The sequence below is a fragment of the Argopecten irradians genome, chromosome 2 (genome assembly GCF_041381155.1).
Source record: "Argopecten irradians isolate NY chromosome 2, Ai_NY, whole genome shotgun sequence".
Lineage (NCBI taxonomy): Eukaryota > Metazoa > Mollusca > Bivalvia > Pectinida > Pectinidae > Argopecten > Argopecten irradians.
Genome location: NC_091135.1, coordinates 39,183,298 through 39,209,463, shown reverse-complemented (window position 1 = coordinate 39,209,463; position 26,166 = coordinate 39,183,298). Strand labels below are relative to the sequence as shown.

Genomic DNA, 26,166 nt, shown 5'->3' with positions numbered 1-26,166 from the left:
TGTATGACTTAACCCTTTCAATGTTGGCTGGAGTGTATGACTTAACCCATCAATGTTGGCTGGAGTGTATGACTTAACCCATCAATGTTGGCTGGAGTGTATGACTTAACCCATCAATGTTGGCTGGAGTGTATGACTTAACCATCAATGTTGGCTGGAGTGTATGACTTAACCCATCAATGTTGGCTGGAGTGTATGACTTAACCCATCAATGTTGGCTGGAGTGTATGACTTAACCCATCAATGTTGGCTGGAGTGTATGACTTAACCCATCAATGTTGGCTGGAGTGTATGACTTAACCCATCAATGTTGGCTGGAGTGTATGACTTAACCCATCAATGTTGGCTGGAGTGTATGACTTAACCCATCAATGTTGGCTGGAGTGTATGACTTAACCCATCAATGTTGGCTGGAGTGTATGATTTAACCATCAATGTTGGCTGGAGTGTACGACTTAACCCATCAATGTTGGCTGGAGTGTATGACTTAACCAATCAATGTTGGCTGGAGTGTATGACTTAACCCATCAATGTTGGCTGGAGTGTATGACTTAACCCATCAATGTTGGCTGGAGTGTATGACTTAACCCATCAATGTTGGCTGGAGTGTATGACTTAACCCATCAATGTTGGCTGGAGTGTATGACTTAACCCATCAATGTTGGCTGGAGTGTATGACTTAACCCATCATATGTTGGCTGGAGTGTATGACTTAACCCATCAATGTTGGCTGGAGTGTATGACTTAACCCATCAATGTTGGCTGGAGTGTATGACTTAACCCATCAATGTTGGCTGGAGTGTATGACTTAACCCATCAATGTTGGCTGGAGTGTATGACTTAACCAATCATTGTTGGCTGGAGTGTATGACTTAACCCATCAATGTTGGCTGGAGTGTATGACTTAACCCATCAATGTTGGCTGGAGTGTATGACTTAACCCATCAATGTTGGCTGGAGTGTATGACTTAACCCATCAATGTTGGCTGGAGTGTATGACTTAACCCATCAATGTTGGCTGGAGTGTATGACTTAACCCATCAATGTTGGCTGGAGTGTATGACTTAACCCATCAATGTTGGCTGGAGTGTATGACTTAACCCATCAATGTTGGCTGGAGTGTATGACTTAACCCATCAATGTTGGCTGGAGTGTATGACTTAACCCATCAATGTTGGCTGGAGTGTATGACTTAACCCATCAATGTTGGCTGGAGTGTATGACTTAACCCATCAATGTTGGCTGGAGTGTATGACTTAACCCATCAATGTTGGCTGGAGTGTATGACTTAACCCATCAATGTTGGCTGGAGTGTATGACTTAACCCATCAATGTTGGCTGGAGTGTATGACTTAACCCATCAATGTTGGCTGGAGTGTATGACTTAACCCATCAATGTTGGCTGGAGTGTATGACTTAACCCATCAATGTTGGCTGGAGTGTATGATTAAACCCATCAATGTTGGCTGGAGTGTATGACTTAACCCATCAATGTTGGCTGGAGTGTATGACTTAACCCATCAATGTTGGCTGGAGTGTATGACTTAACCCATCAATGTTGGCTGGAGTGTATGACTTAACCCATCAATGTTGGCTGGAGTGTATGACTTAACCCATCAATGTTGGCTGGAGTGTATGACTTAACCCATCAATGTTGGCTGGAGTGTATGACTTAACCCATCAATGTTGGCTGGAGTGTATGACTTAACCCATCAATGTTGGCTGGAGTGTATGACTTAACCCATCAATGTTGGCTGGAGTGTATGACTTAACACATCAATGTTGGCTGGAGTGTATGACTTAACCCATCAATGTTGGCTGGAGTGTATGACTTAACCCATCAATGTTGGCTGGAGTGTATGACTTAACCCATCAATGTTGGCTGGAGTGTATGACTTAACCCATCAATGTTGGCTGGAGTGTATGACTTAACCATCATGTGTGTTATGACCCATCAATGTTGGCTGGAGTGTATGACTTAACCCATCAATGTTGGCTGGAGTGTATGACTTAACCCATCAATGTTGGCTGGAGTGTATGACTTAACCCATCAATGTTGGCTGGAGTGTATGACTTAACCCATCAATGTTGGCTGGAGTGTATGACTTAACCCATCAATGTTGGCTGGAGTGTATGACTTAACCCATCAATGTTGGCTGGAGTGTATGACTTAACCCATCAATGTTGGCTGGAGTGTATGACTTAACCCATCAATGTTGGCTGGAGTGTATGACTTAACCCATCAATGTTGGCTGGAGTGTATGACTTAACCCATCAATGTTGGCTGGAGTGTATGACTTAACCCATCAATGTTGGCTGGAGTGTATGACTTAACCCATCAATGTTGGCTGGAGTGTATGACTTAACCCATCAATGTTGGCTGGAGTGTATGACTTAACCCATCAATGTTGGCTGGAGTGTATGACTTAACCCATCAATGTTGGCTGGAGTGTATGACTTAACCCATCAATGTTGGCTGGAGTGTATGACTTAACCCATCAATGTTGGCTGGAGTGTATGACTTAACCCATCAATGTTGGCTGGAGTGTATGACTTAACCCATCAATGTTGGCTGGAGTGTATGACTTAACCCATCAATGTTGGCTGGAGTGTATGACTTAACCCATCAATGTTGGCTGGAGTGTATGACTTAACCCATCAATGTTGGCTGGAGTGTATGACTTAACCCATCAATGTTGGCTGGAGTGTATGACTTAACCCATCAATGTTGGCTGGAGTGTATGACTTAACCCATCAATGTTGGCTGGATGATGACTATAACCCATCAATGTTGGCTGGAGTGTATGACTTAACCATCAATGTTGGCTGGAGTGTATGACTTAACCCATCAATGTTGGCTGGAGTGTATGACTTAACCCATCAATGTTGGCTGGAGTGTATGACTTAACCCATCAATGTTGGCTGGAGTGTATGACTTAACCCATCAATGTTGGCTGGAATGTATGACTTAACCCATCAATGTTGGCTGGAGTGTATGACTTAACCCATCAATGTTGGCTAGAGTGTATGACTTAACCCATCAATGTTGGCTGGAGTGTATGACTTAACCCATCAATGTTGGCTGAAATGCATAACTTAACTTATGACAACCATCCTTGATATTTCAGGGGTTTCTGTCACTGTTGTTATATCCACCCCGAATTATATCATAGCAAAACTAAAGGCTCTGTCTGCGACAATGATGAACATTTTAATTTTGTCCTTTGTCCAAAAGAATTGAATAATAGTACATTGTGGTTCACTGTGTGACTTTGAAGTTGGGCTTCTTTATCCACGATAAATGATTTGGTTTGGTATTAGTAGATAATGGTGTATGGACTAAACCAATGAGCATGGGTTGAATTGCATGACTTTGCATCCAACAATTAGTTGGAATATATAGCACTTAAGTCACAAAGAAGAACTCACAAACATTTGATAATGCGTGCACGAGGATTGGATTGGTGATATTTGCTTGGCCATTCATCGTCAGGAAATCCTCGGTTGATTGCACTACGCTACGCGCTTCTTTTATCGTTGTAGCGTACCGAAGAACAACCATCCGTGAATCTCTGACGATGTTGAGCAGCATGACATTACCAATAGCCGGTTACACACGTAATCAGCCTAGTTACGTTGCGGTCTTTAGACACTGGGTTTCTGAAGGTGAATATTGCCCAGCAAATGTTGTTGAAATATCATATTTCACCATGGAAACTTGGTTTGGTAAGTTACCTTACCAATCAGACTTGATTGCAGAGTATAACTTCGTTAGGACGAACGCTGGTGTGTACCCACAAGAGCTGGTGGGATGAAATATCAGCAAGAATGAGAGTTTGTAGGAGGATGCTACTAACTTTCTTGTGATAATAAGAGTACGACTCTGTTTACGAGTCCTGATTTAACAGTAAGGAGTGTATCTATTTCCGAAACTTGATCGGAGACGAGTGTTTAACATAGGTTCAGTAAGATGTGTGTTTGTTCAGACTTGAATGCTATATCGAATACTAAATCTGCGTGTCAAGTCAGTGAAATTCTGTAAACTAGTCTTTTAAATGGCATCCTTCTGTGAATCCTTATGCAGCATGTATAAGTTTAAGAGCACAAGTCTGTTTAATAGTCCGAATTTAAAAAGACATACGACAAAACGGACCAATAATGTAATGATTGATGTATATCACCTCCAATGTCTTCATTATCTTGAAGATTTACAAAATGAACATCCGACAGATTTTTGTATTTATTTTATATTTCTTAGTAGTACCATCCCCATTTTTGTAAATTCGAAAATTATGCAATTTTAAAGCAAAGAATGGACTTTTGTAGTCAAACAGAATAGATTAGTTTGAATGTGTTCTAGTTATAGGAGATTTCAGAAAAGATGGCGTGACGTCACAGAAAGTTTACATCCGGGTCCTCAAAGGTACTAAAGTGGTAATAAAAAGCAGTAAAGTACAGGACGTGCGTTTTCTGTACAACCAGACATGGATTTGTCGGGTCCTTGCCAACCACAGCCTATATTGATACCATCCATCCAAAGGAGAGTCTCATAAAGAGAGACAACACCATCGTCATGGGGATATCGCCAACAAAACTGTGTATGTCATTATATTTAAAGTTGGAGACAAACAGATGACTTGTTGATAAAGAAGTCTATCGCACTTCTACACGCCATGACGATGTTCCTGTTGCAGATGTCATGATTGAATTACAGCAGTATTTACAGCATACATCATGCATCAAAGACAGGAAGATATTCTCTGTCCGGACGGAAAGAGTTCATTGTATAAGTTACTAATAGACGACGCATTTCCCAATTTTGTTACTCAGTAATGTCCACTTTTCTTAAAAATACATGTGGTAGACTGCCTTGGTCTGGATTACTCCATACTTATTTTCAAGATACTGTGATTATTTAATTACGAAACACTGTATGCTTTATGGTAAGATATCTAATAACTATATCCACTGAGACATTCCTTGAGTCAGAACATTTTCCATCCACTCATATTTACCAAATTTCAGCTGGTCGGAGTAGTTTAAATAAAGACGTTCTAAGTACCTAGCATCTGCTCCAGATAGGTCTTGAACTCACGACGTGAAGAACTGACGCTAATGGTAGAAACACCATTTGACAGCAGGGTCCCACTCGGGTCACACATTTTGTCGATAATACTGATAAACAATGAGACAAGCACACGTGACTGATGAAAGCATAATCGAGTTCATAAATCAAGGAGCAGTAAATCTTCGCCAACCAAGGTTCTTGCTATAAATACCTCCCAAGCGCCAAGATCTTTGACGCAATAATGACCGTTATCAAAGACGGATTCTAGGATTTGCAGTTTGCAGTTTGAGGACTGTCACAACCATGTGTGATGTCAAGTTTGACGTCTCCTTGATTATCACCCCGCACTTCTTCGTCTTTAATATCGGTACCTGAGCGGATGGCCTCCAGTCTACTGTAGTCAAGGACGTAAGGCTGCCTTTTCCTCGCCATACTCCTCTGGTCCGACATGAGTTCTTCGAGTTTTCGAGGCGATAATGTTTCTTTGTATGTTCGAAAATCTCGAAATATTGCTGACGTTGTCTTCCGTCTTTCAATGAGTTGAGGAAGACGAGCTTTCTCAATCAATTTGTCAAATTTTGCTTTGTCTTTCTTCGGTGATGAAAGCACCACTGCCCTATTTGATATTTCACGTTCGATGAACTTCTTCATTGAAAACACAGTTTTACAGTCCCCTGGTAAAAACGAGGCTTGTCGGGACAACGGTGCCCGGATGTTTGTTGACGGGGGCGCTTCACCTACGGTAGTTTTCCGAACAAATCGTGGACGTTCTGAAGCAGCTCGTTCTGGTACCTTGTGCATATGTTGTTTCCACATTACCAAAGCATGCAATTTTACCGCAAGTATCGTCGATATAGCAGATCTTATTTTCTCTTCTTCGTCATCTGCTGTGTCTGTAATTTGTTCCTCTGGAATGGGTTCCATATCGTTTTCCAGATCGTCCATGTCAGTATTTCTATTATTGTCGACGGTTGTGGAGATATCACTGATATCACTCTCAGCGATGGAGGAAAACCTGGTCCGGGTACCGACGTCTCTTTGAGTTCGTCTCATGTCCGACACATCCGATTTACTCCGTCTAACTGGAGCCCTCTTCAGTACCCTCACATAGCCTGGAATGTCGTCTGCCGTGTCGGTGAGATGCGTCGAACACTGTGAAGTTTGTCGAGAAAGTTGAGGTAGGTTGTTGTTCTGAACATGACTTTTCTCTGTCATTGGTCGTCTGTTGGTGTTTAGGTCATACCTCTCGAAGCCGTGCTCTCTATAGACACTGCCACACGCCAACATCTTTGTGTACTCGTCTTTCAGCATCTCAAGCTCGCGACTACTGTGTAGACGTGCTACTCTCTCGCTGGAAATCAACTGCTTGAGCTCTTTCAATAACTTCCACCTTTCGTGCTCGTTTTTCATCTTGGTTTGTAACATAGCCTCGTTGCTCATCCTCACGATAGAACTGTTGGCTGTCTCACCAAACAGGTGGTCAGGTAGGAGTTTTCTTGGCATAGTTCACAGTATCTGAAAATATACAAAATAGTCATAGTATGCATGCATAATCCAGGCTACAAAATCTACAATGTCTGTCATAAATCACTCATAATAGCGGGCTTAATTACGAGGTGAAATTACAAACGACAAATCTTACTACTTTAGTGTATTAATGAAAAATGTAATTGTATAACTTCTTACAAAATGCAAAAGAATGAATGACATGTGCCAGATGTATGATTTGAAACAAATGAAACTAAGAATTGACAATTAAAATTTTCGTGTATCTAAGGAAACCAAATAAACTGTTGCAACTGTTGAAACCAATGACACAATTTGACAAAATGTAATTACTAAACTGGATACATAAAAGGCAAATCACACAGTCTTCACGATACAGCTACTTCGTATTGTGCCATTTCTAAGACTCCATCAAGGAATAGCAATAACTAATTCGTCATTTTAAGACTGGCTATGCAGTAATGTCAGGAACATGATACAATTGTTCCATTATCAGAGCATGACGTTACTATCAGTTTACAAAGTAATGCACTTCACGAAACGTTTGTTGAATATTTTGATTTTTGATAGCTAGTCCAAAGAATTTAGACCATGGAAGTGTTCTGGCAATAATGCATTTCGAAAAAAACGTATACAAGAACAAAGATCAGCTACGTTTGATTAATAGAAAAGCATGTTATACAATTAGAAATATCTACATCGAATCCGAGTCAAGCGACGATTTCAAAATGATTTGATAATTTAAATAGACTGTTGATTTCAAATAATTACTGTTCATCAAGCAAGTACTATTTCCCCTACAATTTCGTCATAAAAGGGACAATCTACACCTATCAAAACTTTTTATTTAATGCATACTGTAGCAAAATATTTTGAAAATAATATTTTCCTGTGACGGTTATATAATGTATTCAATAAACAGTGCAGTTCAGAATATCTACTGGAAGATTCTATATCAAAATTCGTAGAGCTGAAAGTTATTCAATTTTGCCGTTATTCTTTTGCACCATCATGTACAAGCTATCAATATTTGATTAAATGCATTTTGAGTGACGTTTTTAGTTGTCTCTGGTAAGCATTGCGTTAGGTCCTTAGCATTACCGATTCTCATTTCAGAACAATAAAATGGCGCATCTGAATGTCTAAAGCCACTTGATACCCTGTGTGTCTATCGTACAATTCTTTGTTGGTGCCTTTAGATCCCCAATATTTACAGGTAACCTTCATTCTATGGTCTTTTCAGACAAACAATCTGATTTTAGATTTTTTCAGAAATGATTAAAACGAAACGTTAATTGTTACAAGGACAGGAATGGCGATCTATTGCGTGATAATTGCTATGGTCACGATAGTCGCACTTATAACACGGAAGTTTTAATATTAAAGCACAAATCTCCTACTAAACATTATTCAGTTGTGTGTTAAAAAGCAATCAGTATTTGTAAATCGTTTCATTTGATATACCACGCACGACACACTTAGACACCAGTTAAAACTGTTACTTTGAGTCCCGAGAATGTCCAATATATTATATAGCGATTGATATAGAATTTAAGTAAAACGCAGATTATTAGTGGCTAAAGAAAACAAAGACTACAAATAGTGACAATGTCCTTCTGGCACCCGGCGGTAATGCTAGAGAGTAAAGACTTTAATAACTGTCTTTATCTCTGAGGGCAACTGATTTTGAAACTCAAAAATACTCATTTTAGAGTATATGCTATCTAAGAACTATGGATTTGTACTACAAATCGACATTACTCAATTTAACCCCCTTTTTTCCTTTTGAAGTCTACCAGCACAGTAATTGGTGATTTAGCAAAACACCCAACAAACATATGTCAATACTTACATCGGTACACAACGTCTCTGCTCGGGGTTCCCACTTCAGCGACTGATAAACGGTCCTTTCTGTAATGTCTCTATTAATTTCGAATATCACTACAGCACAGGCCTCTAAAATGGTTCCTCAGTGTCAAATCAAATACGTGTGTCATTCTTAGCTAATTAATGTCCGTCACGCCATTAGTTAAAAATGTCCCTCCATTCTGCGCAGTGCGCTATTACACAGAAATCACTTGGACATATTGTCTTCTTCTTCAACTTTAAAAACATCAAGAATGGTCCAATCTCGAGAATGAATCAAATCCCCATTCTTTGCAATAATTGCATTCCTCCGTATGTTTTGGTGGTTAAATCGATGATAAACATTTGTGGTTACATCGAGAAATTAAAGCTATAACTGATTGACTAAATGTCGAGTTGACGGTATGCCACGAATGAACCTCAAAATCGACCCCTGCATTAACACAATCGTACATCTAAATTGAAAACTGGAGAGTTGTTAAGAATACACCACCATTTTTTTAAGGTTCAATCATTACGAACCGATAATAAATTACTTGTGTACAGAGAGTCGACGTCTTTTAAAAAACACTCTGCGCTACCAGTCTCGATATTGACAACTTAAGTGAAATTTGACCTTCTACTATTTTTATTTAGACTAACGCTACATAGTCGTCAAACGGGAATTAAATACTTTACAGAAACAAACTGGTCATACCTCTAGGGAAAGTGTGGGTTTGTCTATATCATAAATGTGGTGACAACTTACTATCGAATGTCTTAGCGGTCAGGTCAACAGATATAACTTATAATAGAGAAAGGCCACACACAGGAGCTTTTTTAACTAGCTACTTTCATAGGTAACATGGATCATTAAGTAGAAGTGTAAATGTTTCTTTTATACAATAGGTTTATTATTTATTGGGTTTTCTCTGTCTTTTGTGCTATACAATACACAATGGAATCATATGAAAATTATTCACCACATGATCGAGTTTAGACGATGATCAGCCGTCGGCTGTACACGGAAAAACGTTTATATTCCTTAGGTAAACACCGAGTACGCCCTCTAAATCCTGGCGCTGTGCACATTTTAGCTTATTTCATTTTTATCAAAGCCTCGTGGATATACCCACATACAAGAATAAACACTTTTACGGAAGCCTGTTAGGGTCCCATTGAAAAAAAAATTTATGTCGTTATAACGACTTAGTATCTCGTTATAACGACTTAGTATGTCGTAATAAATTAGTACGACTTAGTATCTGGTAATAACGACTTATTATCTGGTAATAACGACTTAGCTATGTCGTAATAACGACTTAGTATCTCGTAATAACGACTTAGTTATGTCGTAATAACGACTTAGTATCTCGTAATAACGACATAGTATGTCGTAATAACGACTTAGTATCTCGTAATAATGTAAACGACTTAATATCTCGTAATAACGACTTAGTCGTTATGTCGTAATAACGACTTACGACTATGTCGTTAATAACGACATAACTAAGACATAGTAGTTATTACGACATACTAAGTCGTTATTACGACATAGCAGTCGTTATTACGAGATACTAAGTCGTTATAACGACATACTAAGTCGTTATTACGAGATACTTAAGTCATTATTACGACATACTAAGTCGTTATAACGACATAGCTAAGTTGTTATTACGAAAATCAACATCAGTTTTTATTTCATAAAACATACCGCAGATAACAAGTCAAATGTCTACACGTGTACTACTAAAATATAATATCATTTGTACTATAGACAAACGAGAGAATATTTAAATGTAAGATTTCATCTCAGGATTATTGAAATCTATATTTCCATTAAATGTTAACTACAATTATTGACTAGCACTTAACTAAAATGAACGAAAAATGGATGATAGCAATTGAAGAACACTCCTCCAATAGCAAACTTTATCCCATATGCATAAAAAAGGAATGCAAAACATTTATTATTTGTTGTTGTTGTTATCTGATTGAAAAGTTATAGAACAACTTTATATACTGTTTTTTATGCATTATAAGAGAAGTAATTATTTGCATTTCTGATAAAATTAAATGGATTTTTAAGTTAAATTATTACAGTTACAGTTCTTTTTACAAAGAAGAATATTTTACAATATTAATTCGAATATTCGATTTTTGGAAACGTTTTTATCAGCAGTGCTGCAATTTTCAGCTTGGAAAAAAGATTTATTATGAAATTCTTACTTGTTTTATGCTTATTACGAACTACTGGCCCCGATTTCTCGAAACAAACTTAAGTAAAAAAAAAACCAACAACTTAAGTCTAAAATTATTAACATAGATTACATCATAGAAATAGCTTAAGTTTTGACTTTAAGTCATCACTTTTGTGTCGAAGAATCGTCGAAGAATCGAGGCCAGGTTGAGTAGTTGGTAACTAGTGGACAAAGTGGATTGTCATGTCGAGAAGAAATGGTAGCTCACCATGTCTGAAACAGACACCTTGACTGTTGCTATGAAGTCTGTCGTAACACAATACCGTACCTACAAGACTGTTTGGTGACTTTGCACTAAGGTTGTTACTGATTAGTTGATGACGGTAGTATAGTTTGAAGGATGATTATTTTGAAGTTGATGGAAATTTCAACTAAATTTAATGTACACAAATCATGTTATCATTTCCATGAAATCGTCAGAAAAAATAAAAACATACAAAAGTTACAAAAATAAACCGACGTTGATTGGCACCAAGAGCAAGGTGTTGTGAAACATCCTTTATTATGAGTGTTGACCTACATGTAATGTCGGTATCATGGATATTTATCATATTTAACTCCAAGAATGAATCGAGATTTTCAAAAGATTTTGCAAAAACATTTCGATACATTACATTGGATGGGTATGTAGACTAGAGTAGGGCCACATGTATTGTGTGTTGAAAAGTTATTTCTATAGCGGACAATCAATATCTAATGCTTTTAGATAGTGCCATCTGTTTCCATCAGTTTTAGTGAAAATTAGAATATGATTGAAAATATTCACATAAGCACCAAAATGAGAACGTGTGTGGCACAACACTAGTATAAATACGATAATTGGTTTTATAAGCTGTTTTATTGCTTTAAATGCAATAATGTACATTTTGTTTGAGGGTTAGTTAGCTACATTTCTGCACTACACATTATTTTTCTTGCAAAATAAAAACACTTTTACACTCTGGCAAGAGTTCAAGCGTTACTGCAATTTTTATGGCGTAGTTCCTCATACCGAATGTATAAAGTGTTACTTCCATTTATGTGAAATGTCTTTTTTATAATTTTTGAAGTAATTTCATGAAGACATGTCAGCTTAGTTTTATTGGGTAATTCGTTCTCTAGAATATATTTTTAAAATCGTTTAATTATTTCAAATACCATGCTCTCTCACAAGTGGAAAACTGAAGGTGTGAGCGACAAAGTATAGAAATAGAAAGAGAGAATGTTAGCACTCAAAAACGCTAAATGTAACGGTGATAATTGGTATATTTTTATTCAATGTGCTATGTAACACGTGTACCTAACACCGAAATAAATAGTCACGATACGGTTGTGGGTCAAACACACATATGAAAATGAAAGTTTAGAAATGACAAAATAAAATCTGTATAGGCATTCCATTGACGATTAGATTCACTGATCCTTGTTTTTAACCAAGTTTCAGTTCAACGTTGCATATTTTGTCATGCAGACTCGCAATGGTCCTATATAAAACAATAATTTGATCATATCCCCGTAGGCTAAAGTAAAGTAATGATATCTACGGATGAAGAGAAAACAAAGGAAATCTTTGACAGCAAATCAACCCTACACATTTTATAAACCTATTACAGGAAACCTAAACATAATGATATTACATAGAAATAAGATATCAAAAACTACAAGAAGAAATCCATGTTCCTTCTTCCATAGACCACGCTCACCATAAAAATCAGCATTAATATCGTTGTGTAACCACATTTTCAAATGAGCTTGGGCCATGGGTAGTTTACTCGCCACAGGTTACAAAAAGTATAGGCATTGATACTGTCACACACATGTGTACAGGTGTTGTTCTTTGAATAAAAAGTTGTAATCTAATTGCTAAAAGGTTTTTAAATCATCGTTAACTTATTGTAGTCTCTGTTTATAGAATTGTTGTTGTTATTATTTATTTTAAACAAGTATGGTACATTATGTACCATCACGTTTAATGAGCCATGGGATCCCCAGCTAGATGATAGCTATCTAAACCACACGAGTTAACTCCCTTCCATCACCATATTTTTCATGCCTTAAAAGTAGAATTTGGTCGATGCTAATTTAATATACACTATAATTGATATGAAATGGAGTATAATGAAATACTGTTTAATTTGAAATAAATTTCAAACCCTGTTCACACATATCCATTGTCTTATTGATATCAGAATTTGAACAGATTTCCCGTTCCCCAAGGACTTCAATACATAACCGAGTTCCATAAAAAAAAGTTTCTTATTTTTCTCAAGGAAAAGAATTGCAATGCATTGATCATGTCAATGAATAATGAACTCTTACTCCGGCAGAAAGTGTCCATCCTATTACATAATTGGGCTACATTTGTTACTAGCCCTCCACCTTTTTCAATAACGATGAACTTTGTGGCATACTTGCGTGTTGCGTTTTCTTTTCCTCTATGCCCAACTGGAGACACGTTGAGCTCCTTGGGCGAGTCTCTGCACTGAGCTCTTTGGGCAAGCCTCCATACTGCTTTTCTTTTCCGGTCAGTGATCCTCTACTTGACAATCTCAATACAAGCCTCTGCACCAAGCCTCCACAGATAAGTTCTTGGTCTGTCATCCCTTCTTCTATAACACTCTCCCAACATGTCCTCGTACTTGGCACGCGTCCTCTTGATTGTCTGTCCACGCCGTCCTTCCCATGACACAACTCCTAACTATCAATTGCTTCTTTGTACTCGCAGACCATTACACAATGATGTCTGGTCTGGCATAGGTCTGGACTACATGTATGTCTGGGTACTATGATCTGTACATGTAGTTCAGATCCTCATGTATGCGGCCTCTTGTCATTTGTCATTGCAAGTACGTCTCGTTTCTCCTTTGTTTTGAGCGACGCAACAATCTGTCCCTCCTTCACAAAGCTGTAGTCCGTTTCTCCTTTGTTTTACCGACGTCACACTCTGTCCCTCCTTCACAAAACTGAAGTCCGTTTCCCCTTTGTTTTTTAGCGACGCTACACTTTGTCCCTCCTTAACAGCTGTAGTCCGTTTCTCCTTTGTTTTTTAGCGACGCCACACTCTGTCCCTCCTTCACAAAGCTGTAGTCCGTTTCTCCTTTGTTTCCAGCGACGCCACACTCTGTCCCTCCTTCACAAAACTGTAGTCCGTTTCCCCTTTGTTTTTTAGCGACGCCACACTCTGTCCCTCCTTCACAAGGCTGTAGTACGTTTCTCCTTTGTTTTACCGACGTCACACTCTGTCCCTCCTTCACAAAACTGTAGTCCGTTTCCCCTTTGTTCTTTAGCGAAGCCACACTTTGTCCCTCCTTCACAGCTGTAGTCCGTTTCCCCTTTGTTTTTTAGCGACGCCACACTCTGTCCCTCCTTCACAAAGCTGTAGTCCGTTTCTCCTTTGTTTTCAGCGACGCCACACTCTGTCCCTCCTTCACAAAGCTGTAGTCCGTTTCTCCTTTGTTTCCAGCGACGCCACGACCTGTCCCTCCTTCACAAAACTGTAGCTGTTTCTCCTTTGTTTTTAGCGACGCCACACTCTGTCCCTCTGTCACAAAGCTGTAGTCCGTTTCTCCTTTGTTTCCAGCGACGCCACACTTTGTCCCTCCTTCACAGCTGTATTCCGTTTCTCCCTTGTTTTCAGCGACGCCACACTTTGTCCCTCCTTCACAGCTGTAGTCCGTTTCTCCTTTGTTTTCAGCGACGCCACACTTTGTCCCTCCTTCACAAAGCTGTAGTCCGTTTCTTCTTTGTGTTTAGCGACGTCACACTCTGTCCCTCATTCACAAAGCTGTAGTCCGTTTCTCCTTTGTTTTTTAGCGACGCCACACTCTGTCCCTCCTTCACAAAGCGGTAGTCCGTTTCTCCTTTGTTTCCAGCGACGCCACACTCTGTCCCTCCTTCACAAAGCTGTAGTCCGTTTCTCCTTTGTTTCCAGCGACGCCACACTCTGTCCCTCCTTCACAAAGCTGTAGTCCGTTTCTCCTTTGTTTTTTAGCGACGCCACACTCTGTCCCTCCTTCACAAAGCTGTAGTCCGTTCTCCTTTGTTTCCAGCGACGCCACACTCTGTCCCTCCTTCACAAAGCTGTAGTCCGTTTCTCCTTTGTTTCCAGCGACGCCACACTCTGTCCCTCCTTCACAAAGCTGTAGTCCGTTTCTCCTTTGTTTCCAGCGACGCCACACTCTGTCCCTCCTTCACAAAGCTGTAGGCCGTTTCTTCTTTGTTTTTAGCGACGTCACACTCTGTCCCTCATTCACAAAGCTGTAGTCCGTTTCCCCTTTGTTTTTTAGCGACGCCACACTCTGTCCCTCCTTCACAAAGCTGTAGTCCGTTTCTCCTTTGTTTTTAGCGACGCCACACTCTGTCCCTCCTTCACAAGGCTGTAGCACGTTTCTCCTTTGTTTTTAGCGACGTCACACTCTGTCCCTCCTCCACAAAGCTGTATAGTCCGTTTCTCCTTTGTTTTACCGACGTCACACTCTGTCCCTCATTCACAAAGCTGTACATAGTCCGTTTCTCCTTTGTTTCCAGCGACGCCACACTCTGTCCCTCATTCACAAAGCTGTACATAGTCCGTTTCTCCTTTGTTTTACCGACGTCACACTCTGTCCCTCATTCACAAAGCTGTACATAGTCCGTTTCTCCTTTGTCTTCAGCGACGTCACACTCTGTCCCTGATGGTTCCAATTTGTTTTAACCTCCTTCTGCTGTCCTCTCTCTATATCAGCTAGTCTACCTCGATCGTTGTATATGTCTTCATGTATGACGCCCTTGTTCTTATACCGTCTGATAGTGTCTAAGCACATGCATTTTGTCCAACATTTTGCCGAACAGTACACATCCATGGTAAAATGTAGTCCCTAAGCTTCTGTGAAGACTGATCGCAGTTGGAAATTCAGTTGGGCTCTTGTATATATCTCTGTAAATGTCCGCTTCATATCAATTTAATACTTGTGTTGGAGCGTAACGAAACGTCACCGAAGTCGAATTTTGATTAAATTGCTGCTGCATATGCATCTTATCTTGTCCATGCGCCTCAGATTCTCGAATCCACATATCTGCCTTCTTCCCCAACCCCTCTCCCTCCCCTTCTCTTGCTGAACCCTAATCTCACGATGCACCAGACCTCCTCTCGCCTTGTAGTCTATGCTGTCTTTCATTGTTTACAATCAATGTAAAGCTATAATCAAAGGTTATTGAATTTACTTGCAAGGAAGGCAGTACTTAGTTGTTGATTTCATCATAGAATGTTACAGTCCAACTATTAAAATTCATTTCGGACAATTTTTTCTATGAAATATACGCCGTTATTTCAGGTGATTACTAGAAGCGACGTTAAAACTGGAGACGTCATTTTCCTTTTTGGGTTGATAAAGTAAATTATTAAGCCATGGAAATGCTCGTAACAAGCAAAATTGAATAAAATTTTATCGTTGGGTTTGAAAAAAAAATCTTTCTAGTAGATATATATTTTTCAAGACTGAAGTTATTTCACAGTGTTAATGACATCCTTGTTGATTTCATTGCAGATCTTACATATGTAATTGTCAGAAAAGGTTTACTTTTCAGGTTAAAAAAGTTCGTGCCAGGTCCCTATGGTCACATTTCATTGTCAAACATTATACAAATCGAAGGCTATACAGTGTTATATATAACATACAAAGAGGATGGAAAGGGAGCATTTTTACAGAGGTAGTTCTAAGACGGTAATACTGTCAGATGTACATGTATATAAGATAGACAAATAAAAACGAAACATGTAAAAAAATTGTGACTGGAAAAATTGTACTTTAAATTAAAATGTTGAGTTATAATTATCTCTTTAAATATATTCGAAATTTGGAATATCGTCATATGCGATAAAACAGTTGATATATCCCCAGATGTCACACAAAATCAACACCGTTTACCTAGATGTTATGTAATTAAGAAGATACGATATACAATGTAGTTAGCTGTAGGCTGTGTACACATGTCACACGTATAGCTATAAAAAATAGGACTGACCACTACTAAAGCAAGCCTAACTACGCTGTGTGTGTAAAGAAAATCCTTTATGTACAAAAAGTATGCAGAGGTTTTAAAATGTACGTCCGTTCGAGAGGGGAAGAAGTTTAAGAAATAGGCTATTGTTAACTGGATTGATTTGCGCCTGGCCATTGAAAAACAAATTTAGTAATTGCATCCGGGGATCTTTTGAAAAAGTCCATTGTGATTGGTTTATCTTCGGACAGCGAAGATATGCCCATTGCATTAGACGCGTTTGTAACAGACGGTTTGATTGGCTGACACGGCGAAGCGTTCAAGGGTAAAAAATTATGCAGATAATGCATAAAAATAAATAACATGGTGAAAATGAAATACTACTTGACTAATTTCATCGAAATTTACCTGTTCATATGACATAAAACATGATTAAATCCTATTAAAATAAACAAACACTAATTTTTTGCCTGTTCCAAACTTCATCCACTGGCCAATCAAAATCGTCCTTATGGAAGGGCACTTGCTATTCACACGATGCATGATGTTGAGGTTATAAGCGGTCTAAACTCAACAAAATCATCCGGTTGAAAATTGTCTATTTTTCTCGACAAAGGACAGGTAGGGTGTTTAAATGTTGTTTTATTTGTGTATTAATTTGTTAATTATATTATCATCTGTGTCATTTACCTTGAATTGACAACATGCCCCTTACGGTGGTCCCTATTTGTCCCTGGCTTCTGTTAGATAAAATTCTCCAAAAACTACACACCGAAATGGCGTTCAAACGAAACTTTCCATTGTTGTGTGGTGACAGGGATAGGTAAATATGCATTTTGGTTGTGGTGTATGTTTCATTGTATGTAATATGAGTTTATTAGTGAATAATTATCGGTTGTTGTCACTCGGAAAGTGTTGCACGTGCGTTGGTAAATACACAATACGGGTTGTCCCGTGGATGGGGCCCAAACAGAAAATCATTATCTTAGTACACACACACGCGGTACACTAATGGCCGACCTCTTTGTCTTCGCCAATTTTTTTGATGATACTTTACAAGTTTGTTGTGTTTTTATGTCGTTTTGGTATCCGATATTATGTCTAATTCTTATTCTGAACGCCATAGTTCAAGCAAGAGAGGTTCATTCGTGGTTCATCTCGACCTCAAATGGGGCCCCCGAAGGGGTAACTGGTTAGCTTTATTATTACCTTTTAATTGTTCTGTGTTGTACAGTTAATCTTTTTGGCTAGCAGATGTTGTAGAAATATTTATATTATTTAACTGCATTATTTGATGCTTTTTCTCAATTTTGTAGCAACATCTTTAAAATGTTACAGGAAAATCCCTTGTACATTGTAGTTCAAGGTTTGGGAAAACCCCATTATGTTTAGGAAGAACTGCCTTTATTTTTACTATGTGAAAAATACATACTGCTGAAGTCCTATTCATTTTCATTGCATGTAAAGAATTTCACAACATCTGTTGAAATATGTTTAAATTTTACATAACACATGTAGACTTACTGTTTAACACATTCATACAGGTAAATACTGCAATTTTTATTCGTAAAATTTGCTAGAGATATTAAGATGTTTTACAAAAAAAATTCAAATTTGATTTTAAATTTGCTTCTATTATTTATGATATGGATGTGGTAAATTGCGTGAAGTAAATATACGGATGAAGACATCATTAGCACAAATGAAATATGAAATATACTTTGTTGCAGTAAATATGAATTGTTGGTCAGATTATCTTTTAATGTTATTAGTAATGTTTATAATATACCTCTTAAGTTAAATTAAGGATATTCTAAAAAATCTAACTTAAAAAGTGGATAAAACAACATAATCTCTCTCATTTGTTTTGCTTAATTTACTCACGAAGGATGGCACTTTTTCTTGTTAACATGTATACAAGGAACATTATTGAAATTTATATTTCACATGACTGTGTATTGTTCGGATGACACCAGAGACTGTCTGAAAGAATACTTATTTCATTCTGTTACACTTTCTTTTGTATAGGAAAACGTGCTACTTACAAGCAGGTTCACTTTGACATGATGTATCAACTATAGTTATCCATAATGATTGTCCAATACTGGTTAGCAAATTACAGATAGATGTTAAAAATGGACACAACACTAATGTTTTTGAAGTATATTTCATTCACCTAGCTATTATGATTGCACTAAATCTCCCTCAATCTGCAGATTGTTCCGCACAGCAAGTGATAAATGTATAATTATATATAACATGTATTTTCTAATTCATTATTCCATTGTGATATATATGTTGAGTACCCAGGACTGAGGTATGGTACTAATATTTTGGTACCCGGAACTAAAATTATGACCTTGTGTTCTTTCCATTTGAGTCGTAACATCTGCATAGTAAAGTTATGTGTAATTTAATATTAACTTTAAATGTTATACAATCACACGTTTAACATGAAACTTGGAAAAAAAGAATCCAGCAGACAATTTACTGCATTATCAAAATATTAAATGCATTCAGTGGCAGATTGAAGCCTTGCTTAAAACCAAATACATAAAGGTCTTGAACAATAGGTATGGTTTGTAGGGGGTATACGGTATGTTTCATTTTCATTTACAATTTTGATTAGGTCATAAAATGGAAAGAGAACTGGACTTTGAACTGCTAATTATATAGTCTTTTCTTGAACGTGATGGTGAAAAGAAAATGTGGAACTACCAGTGGATGCATGGCACAAAAAAATGTGGACAGAAACACCTTTTAGTTTAACCCCTGAGCTCCAGTACAAGCATTATATATCTATCTGAAATTGAAACTATGAATTATGCATAGAATTTATATAAACTAGGAACGGATAAAAACACCAGCTTCATTCTGACTTTAGAATCAACTGAAGAAGGCTGTAAAGGCAATTGAACTTCCACATTTATTGATTTTTCCCTCACCTGGTCTGAAAGTGAAAGATTCTGCAAGATAATGTTTGGCGATTTTTAAATTGATTTCTGTTGTTATTTAGTAGTGCTGTCAACTTCGTCTTGTGTGCAATTTGCCATTCCCTTGTGTGTTGCATCATTTTCTTTTTCCATTTTGCCAGTTTATTGTCCTCTCATCCAAATTAAATCAAAGTGCTAATTGTTTTATTCAGTATTAAACTAGTTATGGTATGGGCATAGTCTTACATGGTGCAATCCTTTATGTAATTTTAATTCTGTTTGATTCTTAGCATAATTGGTGATTTTTGCATCTTGGCAATAAACTAATTCCAATGCCTTACGTGGGGATGCATCTTGGTTTCTCTTTTGACAAGTAATGTAGGACAGTACTAGTGATGGCAAACAAAAGATTTAAATTGACTGACTTTCAATATGACGACTTCTTTCTAACTAAGCATTAAAAAGGATAGCACTTACATTGCATTGGCAACATCCATATGGAATGGGGATTCAAAATTGTACAAAATTGTTGGGCTGACCCCCAGGGGATCTGAGGGGCAGTGCCAAAGGGGTCAATTTGGCTATTTCCATTTAAACGACTTCTTCTCTGAAATCAGGCATTGGATAGCACTCATATTGCATTGGTAACATGATAACATCCTTATGGGGTGGGGATTCAAAATTGTACAAATTGTGGGGCTGACCCCCCCCCTTCCCCCCGGGGGTTCTGAGAGGTGGGGCTGAAAGGGTCAATTTGGCTATTTTCCATATTAATGAGTTTTTCTCTGATGATAAGCATTGGATAGCACTCATATTGCATTGGTAGCATCCTTTCAGGCTAGCCTAAGGGATTCAAAATCAACAAATGGTTGAACTGATCCCCCTGGAGGCCTGAGGGGTGGGTCAATTTGGCTGTTTTCATATAAACGACTTCTTTGAAACTTAGTATTGGAAAGTACTCATATTGCATTGGTAACAATCTTATGGGGTAAAATTGTACAACTTGTGGGGCTCCGCCCTCAGGGGCTTTGGGGGGGGAGGGGGGGGGGGGGGGGCGAGGCCAAAAATGGGCCATATGGCTATTTCAAATTGTTAGAGTTTTTATGATAATTACTAAATAAACCAGGTGAGCAATTCAGGCCCCCTGGGCCTCTTGTTTCATTTCACCAGGCTATGAAAGAAATGTTTTGTGCAAACCAAGTGATTCCATGTAGTCGATGCTTACAAAAAGTTTGCAAACAACTTAGGATTATCTTTCCAAATCATTGTGCAACATCAACGTCGCGATAATGTTCGGTTTCACACCACTCTCATATTTTCTTTCATAGAGTATGAAAAAAAAAGAATCTGCAAATCAGAAAGTCAGGTTTAGTATGGAAAGAAAAAAAAATCTCATCATGGGACAGTTATAGAAATGCTTCAACCACAGGCACTGGAGAATTAATTTTATTCATTGTAGCAAAACTACATTAGACATGAAAACATGACATTAGGTTTGTTTACAGTACAGTAAGTAATAAAATTAAGTAATAAAAATATTAATACCAAACATTCCAGTTGATATTTGTAAAAGTATGTAAATGTATGGACTTTTTAAGATGTTTAGTTTTAAACAAAGTATTTAAACAAGTTTTGTTTTTTTCCAGGTGCTAGTCAAGTACTGGTCCTGTCAATGACACTACAATGGACTTTATAGAGAAGTAAAAGTGGACAATAACCATTGATCGGGATCAACCAGACACTTGTTTGTGCCTGGTGTTCGCCTCACAATGACTGACGAATCCATGCTCAGCTTGTTTGATGCGGACGGTGGGTTTTTGGACGAGTTGACAGGAGGAGATACTGGAATCGGAGGTCCTGGAAATGGCATGGAATCCACCATACTCGGCCAAAACACGGGTATGGGTGGCATTCAGCCCGACCCGATGATCAATACTGGCTACGGTGCAGCATCTCATAACCTCTCAGGGAACCAATATTCGGGAATGTCTTACCAAGGCACTGGTGCACCCCAGCAACAACAGTTTCCTTCTGAGAATTTTACTGCACCTCAGTTTAATGAACAGCAAGGGGTCCATCAGATGGCCGGTGTAGGCATGACGGGCATGAATGGTGGACAAAGACAACCAAGAATGATGATGCCGAACCAGCAGATGACTACTCAGAATCAATTTGGTGGTTCGTCTGCTGGTAGAGGAATGATGCAGCAACAGCAACAGGCTCCAGGTGGCTACCCCTCGTACCGAATGGGCAGTGCACCGATGTCTGGACCTCGTCTTCCTAATCCCCACCAGCATCAGATCGGGATCAATCAGAACATATCACAGGCGACCAATAATATTTGGAACAGCAGTCAAACTAGTCCTAATCAAGCAAATACCTTCCTTCACCAGCAGAGGCCAATGCAGTCCCAGCTTCAGCAATCCCAGCAACCTCAGCAACAACAAATGGCACCGTCACAACTTGGAGACGGAACCTACCTCACTCACCATGACTATGCCTTACCTAAATCCTCTTCAAATATTGTTCCCCAAGCAAATGTAAGTCAATATGCGAACACAAGTGCAAACCAAGCGGGTGTGTACAATATGCAAAGGTTAACATCACCGCCTGGTAATCATAATGTTATGTCTAATGTGCCATTGTCTGCCAGCAGTGCTTTGAATGCTATGGGTCAAATGCAGCAGCAACAGCAGCGTGCAATCCTACCCCAGGTACAGCCATCATTCCAGCAACCAGGCATTAGTACAGCCAACAATGTGAGACAAACTTACAGTGCTAGTACACAGATGCAGAATATGCCACAACCGTTCCAAGGAAATTACCTACACCAGCGACCTCAAGTGAACTCTGTTGTTCCACCAACCTCGAACTATCAAAACTTTCCATTCCAGCAGTCTCAGAATGCTATGTCACAAGGGATGGGAGACACATCTAGTCGACTTAGCCATTTCCAGAACACCAGCCCCAATCAGACTAATACCTTACTGCCTGGTTTCCCTGGTGTGAACTCTCAACGTGGGACCACTCCATCTCCGCGACCAACCCCACCTCCCCGGCCCACACCACCTCCCTCCCATACCCCTGATATCACCCATACCTCCCCAACATCTCAGGGAAATGCCCGACAGTTGCATCAATCCCAGATGGAGCTGATGTCGCCGCCTTCTGGTGGTCAAACAACGCCTACTGCTAGTCCTTACCACAGCAGTGACGGAAGTAATTCCTCAATTAACCAAACTCCTATCAAGTCCAACACGTACGCGCCGGTGGGGAATAGCCAGATGCCATCCGTGGGCATGAGAATGAGCGTCAATACTAATGTACAGAATAGAACTACAGGTGTGGCCCCAGCCAGCCCCAATGTAAAGGGTCTTGGTCAGGGTATGGCCCCTCCAACCATGGGCGGACAGCCTGCTGTAGAAGTAGGTGGACCAGCTGTAATGTCAAACTTGAACATGAGTGGTCAGCAGAATGTTAATATGAATGGTCAGACTAATTTGAATATGGGAAATGTTCAACAGAATGTTAATATGGAAATTCAAAATCTCCAGCAACAGATTCAACAGTTGCATAACATGCCCCAGACCAATCAGACACAACAGGGGATGCTTGATTTACAAGAACGAATTCGGACGTTGCGTGCTAAACAAGAATTAACACACCAAAGACAAAAGCAAATGCAGCAGCAGCAACAACAGCAGCAGATGCAGCAACATATTCCAAATTCAAATATGGTTTCTCAGCAACAACACCAACATAATCAACAACAGCAGCAACTTGTGTTTCAAATTCCCAATCCACAACAACAACCCCAACAGCAGCAGCAGCCACAGGACAATCCACAGAAAGTGATACACTTGCAGTCTAGTGTAAGCGCTACAGGTGTAAGACAATCGTTTATACAGATCCAACGGCCTAACCTGCCCAATCAGTCACAAAATCAGCAACAGAAGATAGTAATTGTGAGTTCTACACCAGGTGGAGGAGGATCAATGAGTATGATCCAACGACCTCCTCACACCACTCAGCCTCAAGGTCAGCAGCCGGGGCCGATGGACCCATCACAGGGACAGTTCATGCCCCAACAGAACCAACAAAATCTACAGGTGATCGTTCAGGTGAGTCTTTTCTTTACTTCGGCACATATGATATTTTTCTACTACCATGGCTTTTATCTGGGTACAAAATGGTCCCCATTGACTTTTGGAGCACAGCAACTATGAATCATTACTTATGCACAATTTGTTATTATTTTTATGCAGCCCTATTTATGGTTTCAAATGATTTCATACATTTAGATGCATATTTTATTAAAATTAAAACAAACTTAACAATGAATTGTAATATCTACAATACCGCTCACAAGACGTCAATTTCAGTTGTTGTAACTTTGTAAGGGTCAGGAAGATGTTTGCTGGCTGGGAGAGTCTTGCTTGATTTGTTCACATCAAACACCAGAGACCTAGAGCTTCAGCAAAAATCAACCAAACAATATTACAATTTCGAACTATTTTAGAGTAATCCTTCCTTGATAAACACCCATGGTTTATGTAACTTGAATTTGTGGCTCACAATTTTGTCCCATATATACCTAATCTTAATGACAATTTATGACTTATGTGGTTGTCCAGTGTAGATGATATAATTTGCTGTATCTGTCCATTATAGATGACACACCGTGCTGTATCTCATTATAGATGACACACCGTGCTGTATCTAACCAATATAGGTTACAATATAGGTTACAGACTTTGCGGTATCTTACCAGTACAGATGCGAGCCTTTGTGGTTAATTACCAGAATAGGTTAGTTACAAACTTTACAGTATCTGACCAGTATAGGTTACAGACCTTGCTGTAACTGACCAGTATTCATGACAGATCTTGCTGTATATCTGACCTGTATATATATGACCTTTCTGTATCTAACCAGCATATATATGGCAGACTTTATTCTATTTGACTAGTATAGATGCCAGCCTTGCTGTATCTGACCAGTTTATGTGACTTTGCTGTATCTTGCCAGTGTACATGCCAGCCTTGCTGTATCTGACTAGTGTACATATTAGCCAGCTGTATCTGATTAGTGTACATGCCAGCCAGCTGTATCTGATTAGTGTACATGCCACGCTGTATCTGATTATGTACAGCCGCCTATCTGATTAGTGTACATGCCAGCAGCTGTATCTGATTAGTGTACATGCCAGCCAGCTGTATCTGATTAGTGTACATGGCAGCCTTGCTGTATCCTGACTAGTATATATGGTTGTGCTGTAACTGACCAGTGTACATGCCGGTCTTGCTGTATCTAACTAGTGAACATGCCAGCCTTGCTGTATCTGACTAGTGTATATGGCAGCCTTGCTGTATCTGACTAGTATATACAATTGCCAGCCTGCTGTATCTGACTAGTGTATATGGCAGCCTTGCTGTATCTGACTAGTATATACAATTGTGCTGTAACTGACCCGTGTAGATGCCAGCCTTGCTGTATCTGACCAGTACATATGACGTTGTTTTATCTGACCACTGTATGACTTTGCTGTATCAGACCAGTATATACGACTTTGCTGTATATATCTGACCAGTATAGATGCCAGCCTTGCTGTATCTGACCAATATACATCATAACATGACTTTGCTCTATCTGATCAGACCTTGCTGTATCTGACCATTATAGGTGCAAGCCTTGCTGTATCTGACCAGTACATATGACTGTGTTGTATCTGACCAGTATATATGACTGTGCTGTATCTGACCTCTGTATATGACTTTGCTGTATTCGTCCAGTTTATAATACTTTGCTGACCAGTGTATACATATGACTTTGCTGTATATCTGACCAGTGTATACATATGACTTTGCTGTATATCTGACCAGTGTATACATATGACTTTGCTATATCTGACCAGTGTATACATATGACTTTGCTGTATCTGACCAGTGTATACATATGACTTTGCTGTATCTGACCAGTGTATACATATGACTTTGCTGTATATCTGACCAGTGTATACATATGACTTTGCTGTATATCTGACCAGTGTATACATATGACTTTGCTGTATCTGACCAGTGTATACATATGACTTTGCTGTATATCTGACCAGTGTATACATATGACTTTGCTGTATATCTGACCAGTGTATACATATGACTTTGCTATATCTGACCAGTGTATACATATGACTTTGCTGTATATCTGACCAGTGTATACATATGACTTTGCTGTATATCTGACCAGTGTATACATATGACTTTGCTGTATATCTGACCAGTGTATACATATGACTTTGCTGTATATCTGACCAGTGTATACATATGACTTTGCTGTATATCTGACCAGTGTATACATATGACTTTGCTGTATTGACCAGTGTATACATATGACTTTGCTGTATATCTGACCAGTGTATACATATGACTTTGCTGTATATCTGACCAGTGTATACATATGACTTTGCTGTATATCTGACCAGTGTATACATATGACTTTGCTGTATATCTGACCAGTGTATACATATGACTTTGCTGTATATCTGACCAGTGTATACATATGACTTTGCTATATCTGACCAGTGTATACATATGAC

The 26,166-nt window shown here is 38.9% G+C and overlaps 2 protein-coding genes across 4 annotated transcripts in view; one reads left to right on the top strand and one right to left on the bottom strand.

The window, feature by feature from the left end:
- Window positions 1-3,205: 3,205 nt before the first annotated feature.
- On the bottom strand, window positions 3,206-9,010 carry LOC138315436 (uncharacterized). Its single transcript, XM_069256465.1, has 2 exons — window positions 8,427-9,010; window positions 3,206-6,583 (listed from the first exon to the last, which is right to left on the bottom strand). Exon 2 carries the CDS (start codon window positions 6,569-6,571, stop codon window positions 5,333-5,335), a length of 1,239 nt encoding a protein of 412 aa, XP_069112566.1. The 5' UTR covers window positions 6,572-6,583; window positions 8,427-9,010; the 3' UTR covers window positions 3,206-5,332.
- Window positions 9,011-17,152: 8,142 nt separating this feature from the next.
- Window positions 17,153-26,166, top strand: part of LOC138315435 (chromodomain-helicase-DNA-binding protein 8-like) — a 49,279-nt gene continuing 40,265 nt past the window's right edge. For all 3 annotated transcript variants that reach the window (XM_069256464.1, XM_069256460.1, XM_069256463.1), the window contains exons 1-2: window positions 17,153-17,259; window positions 21,218-23,692. In XM_069256464.1, the coding sequence (XP_069112565.1) occupies window positions 21,341-23,692 (2,352 nt within the window). In that variant the 5' untranslated portion in view covers window positions 17,153-17,259; window positions 21,218-21,340. The remainder of the gene's footprint in view (window positions 17,260-21,217; window positions 23,693-26,166) is intronic.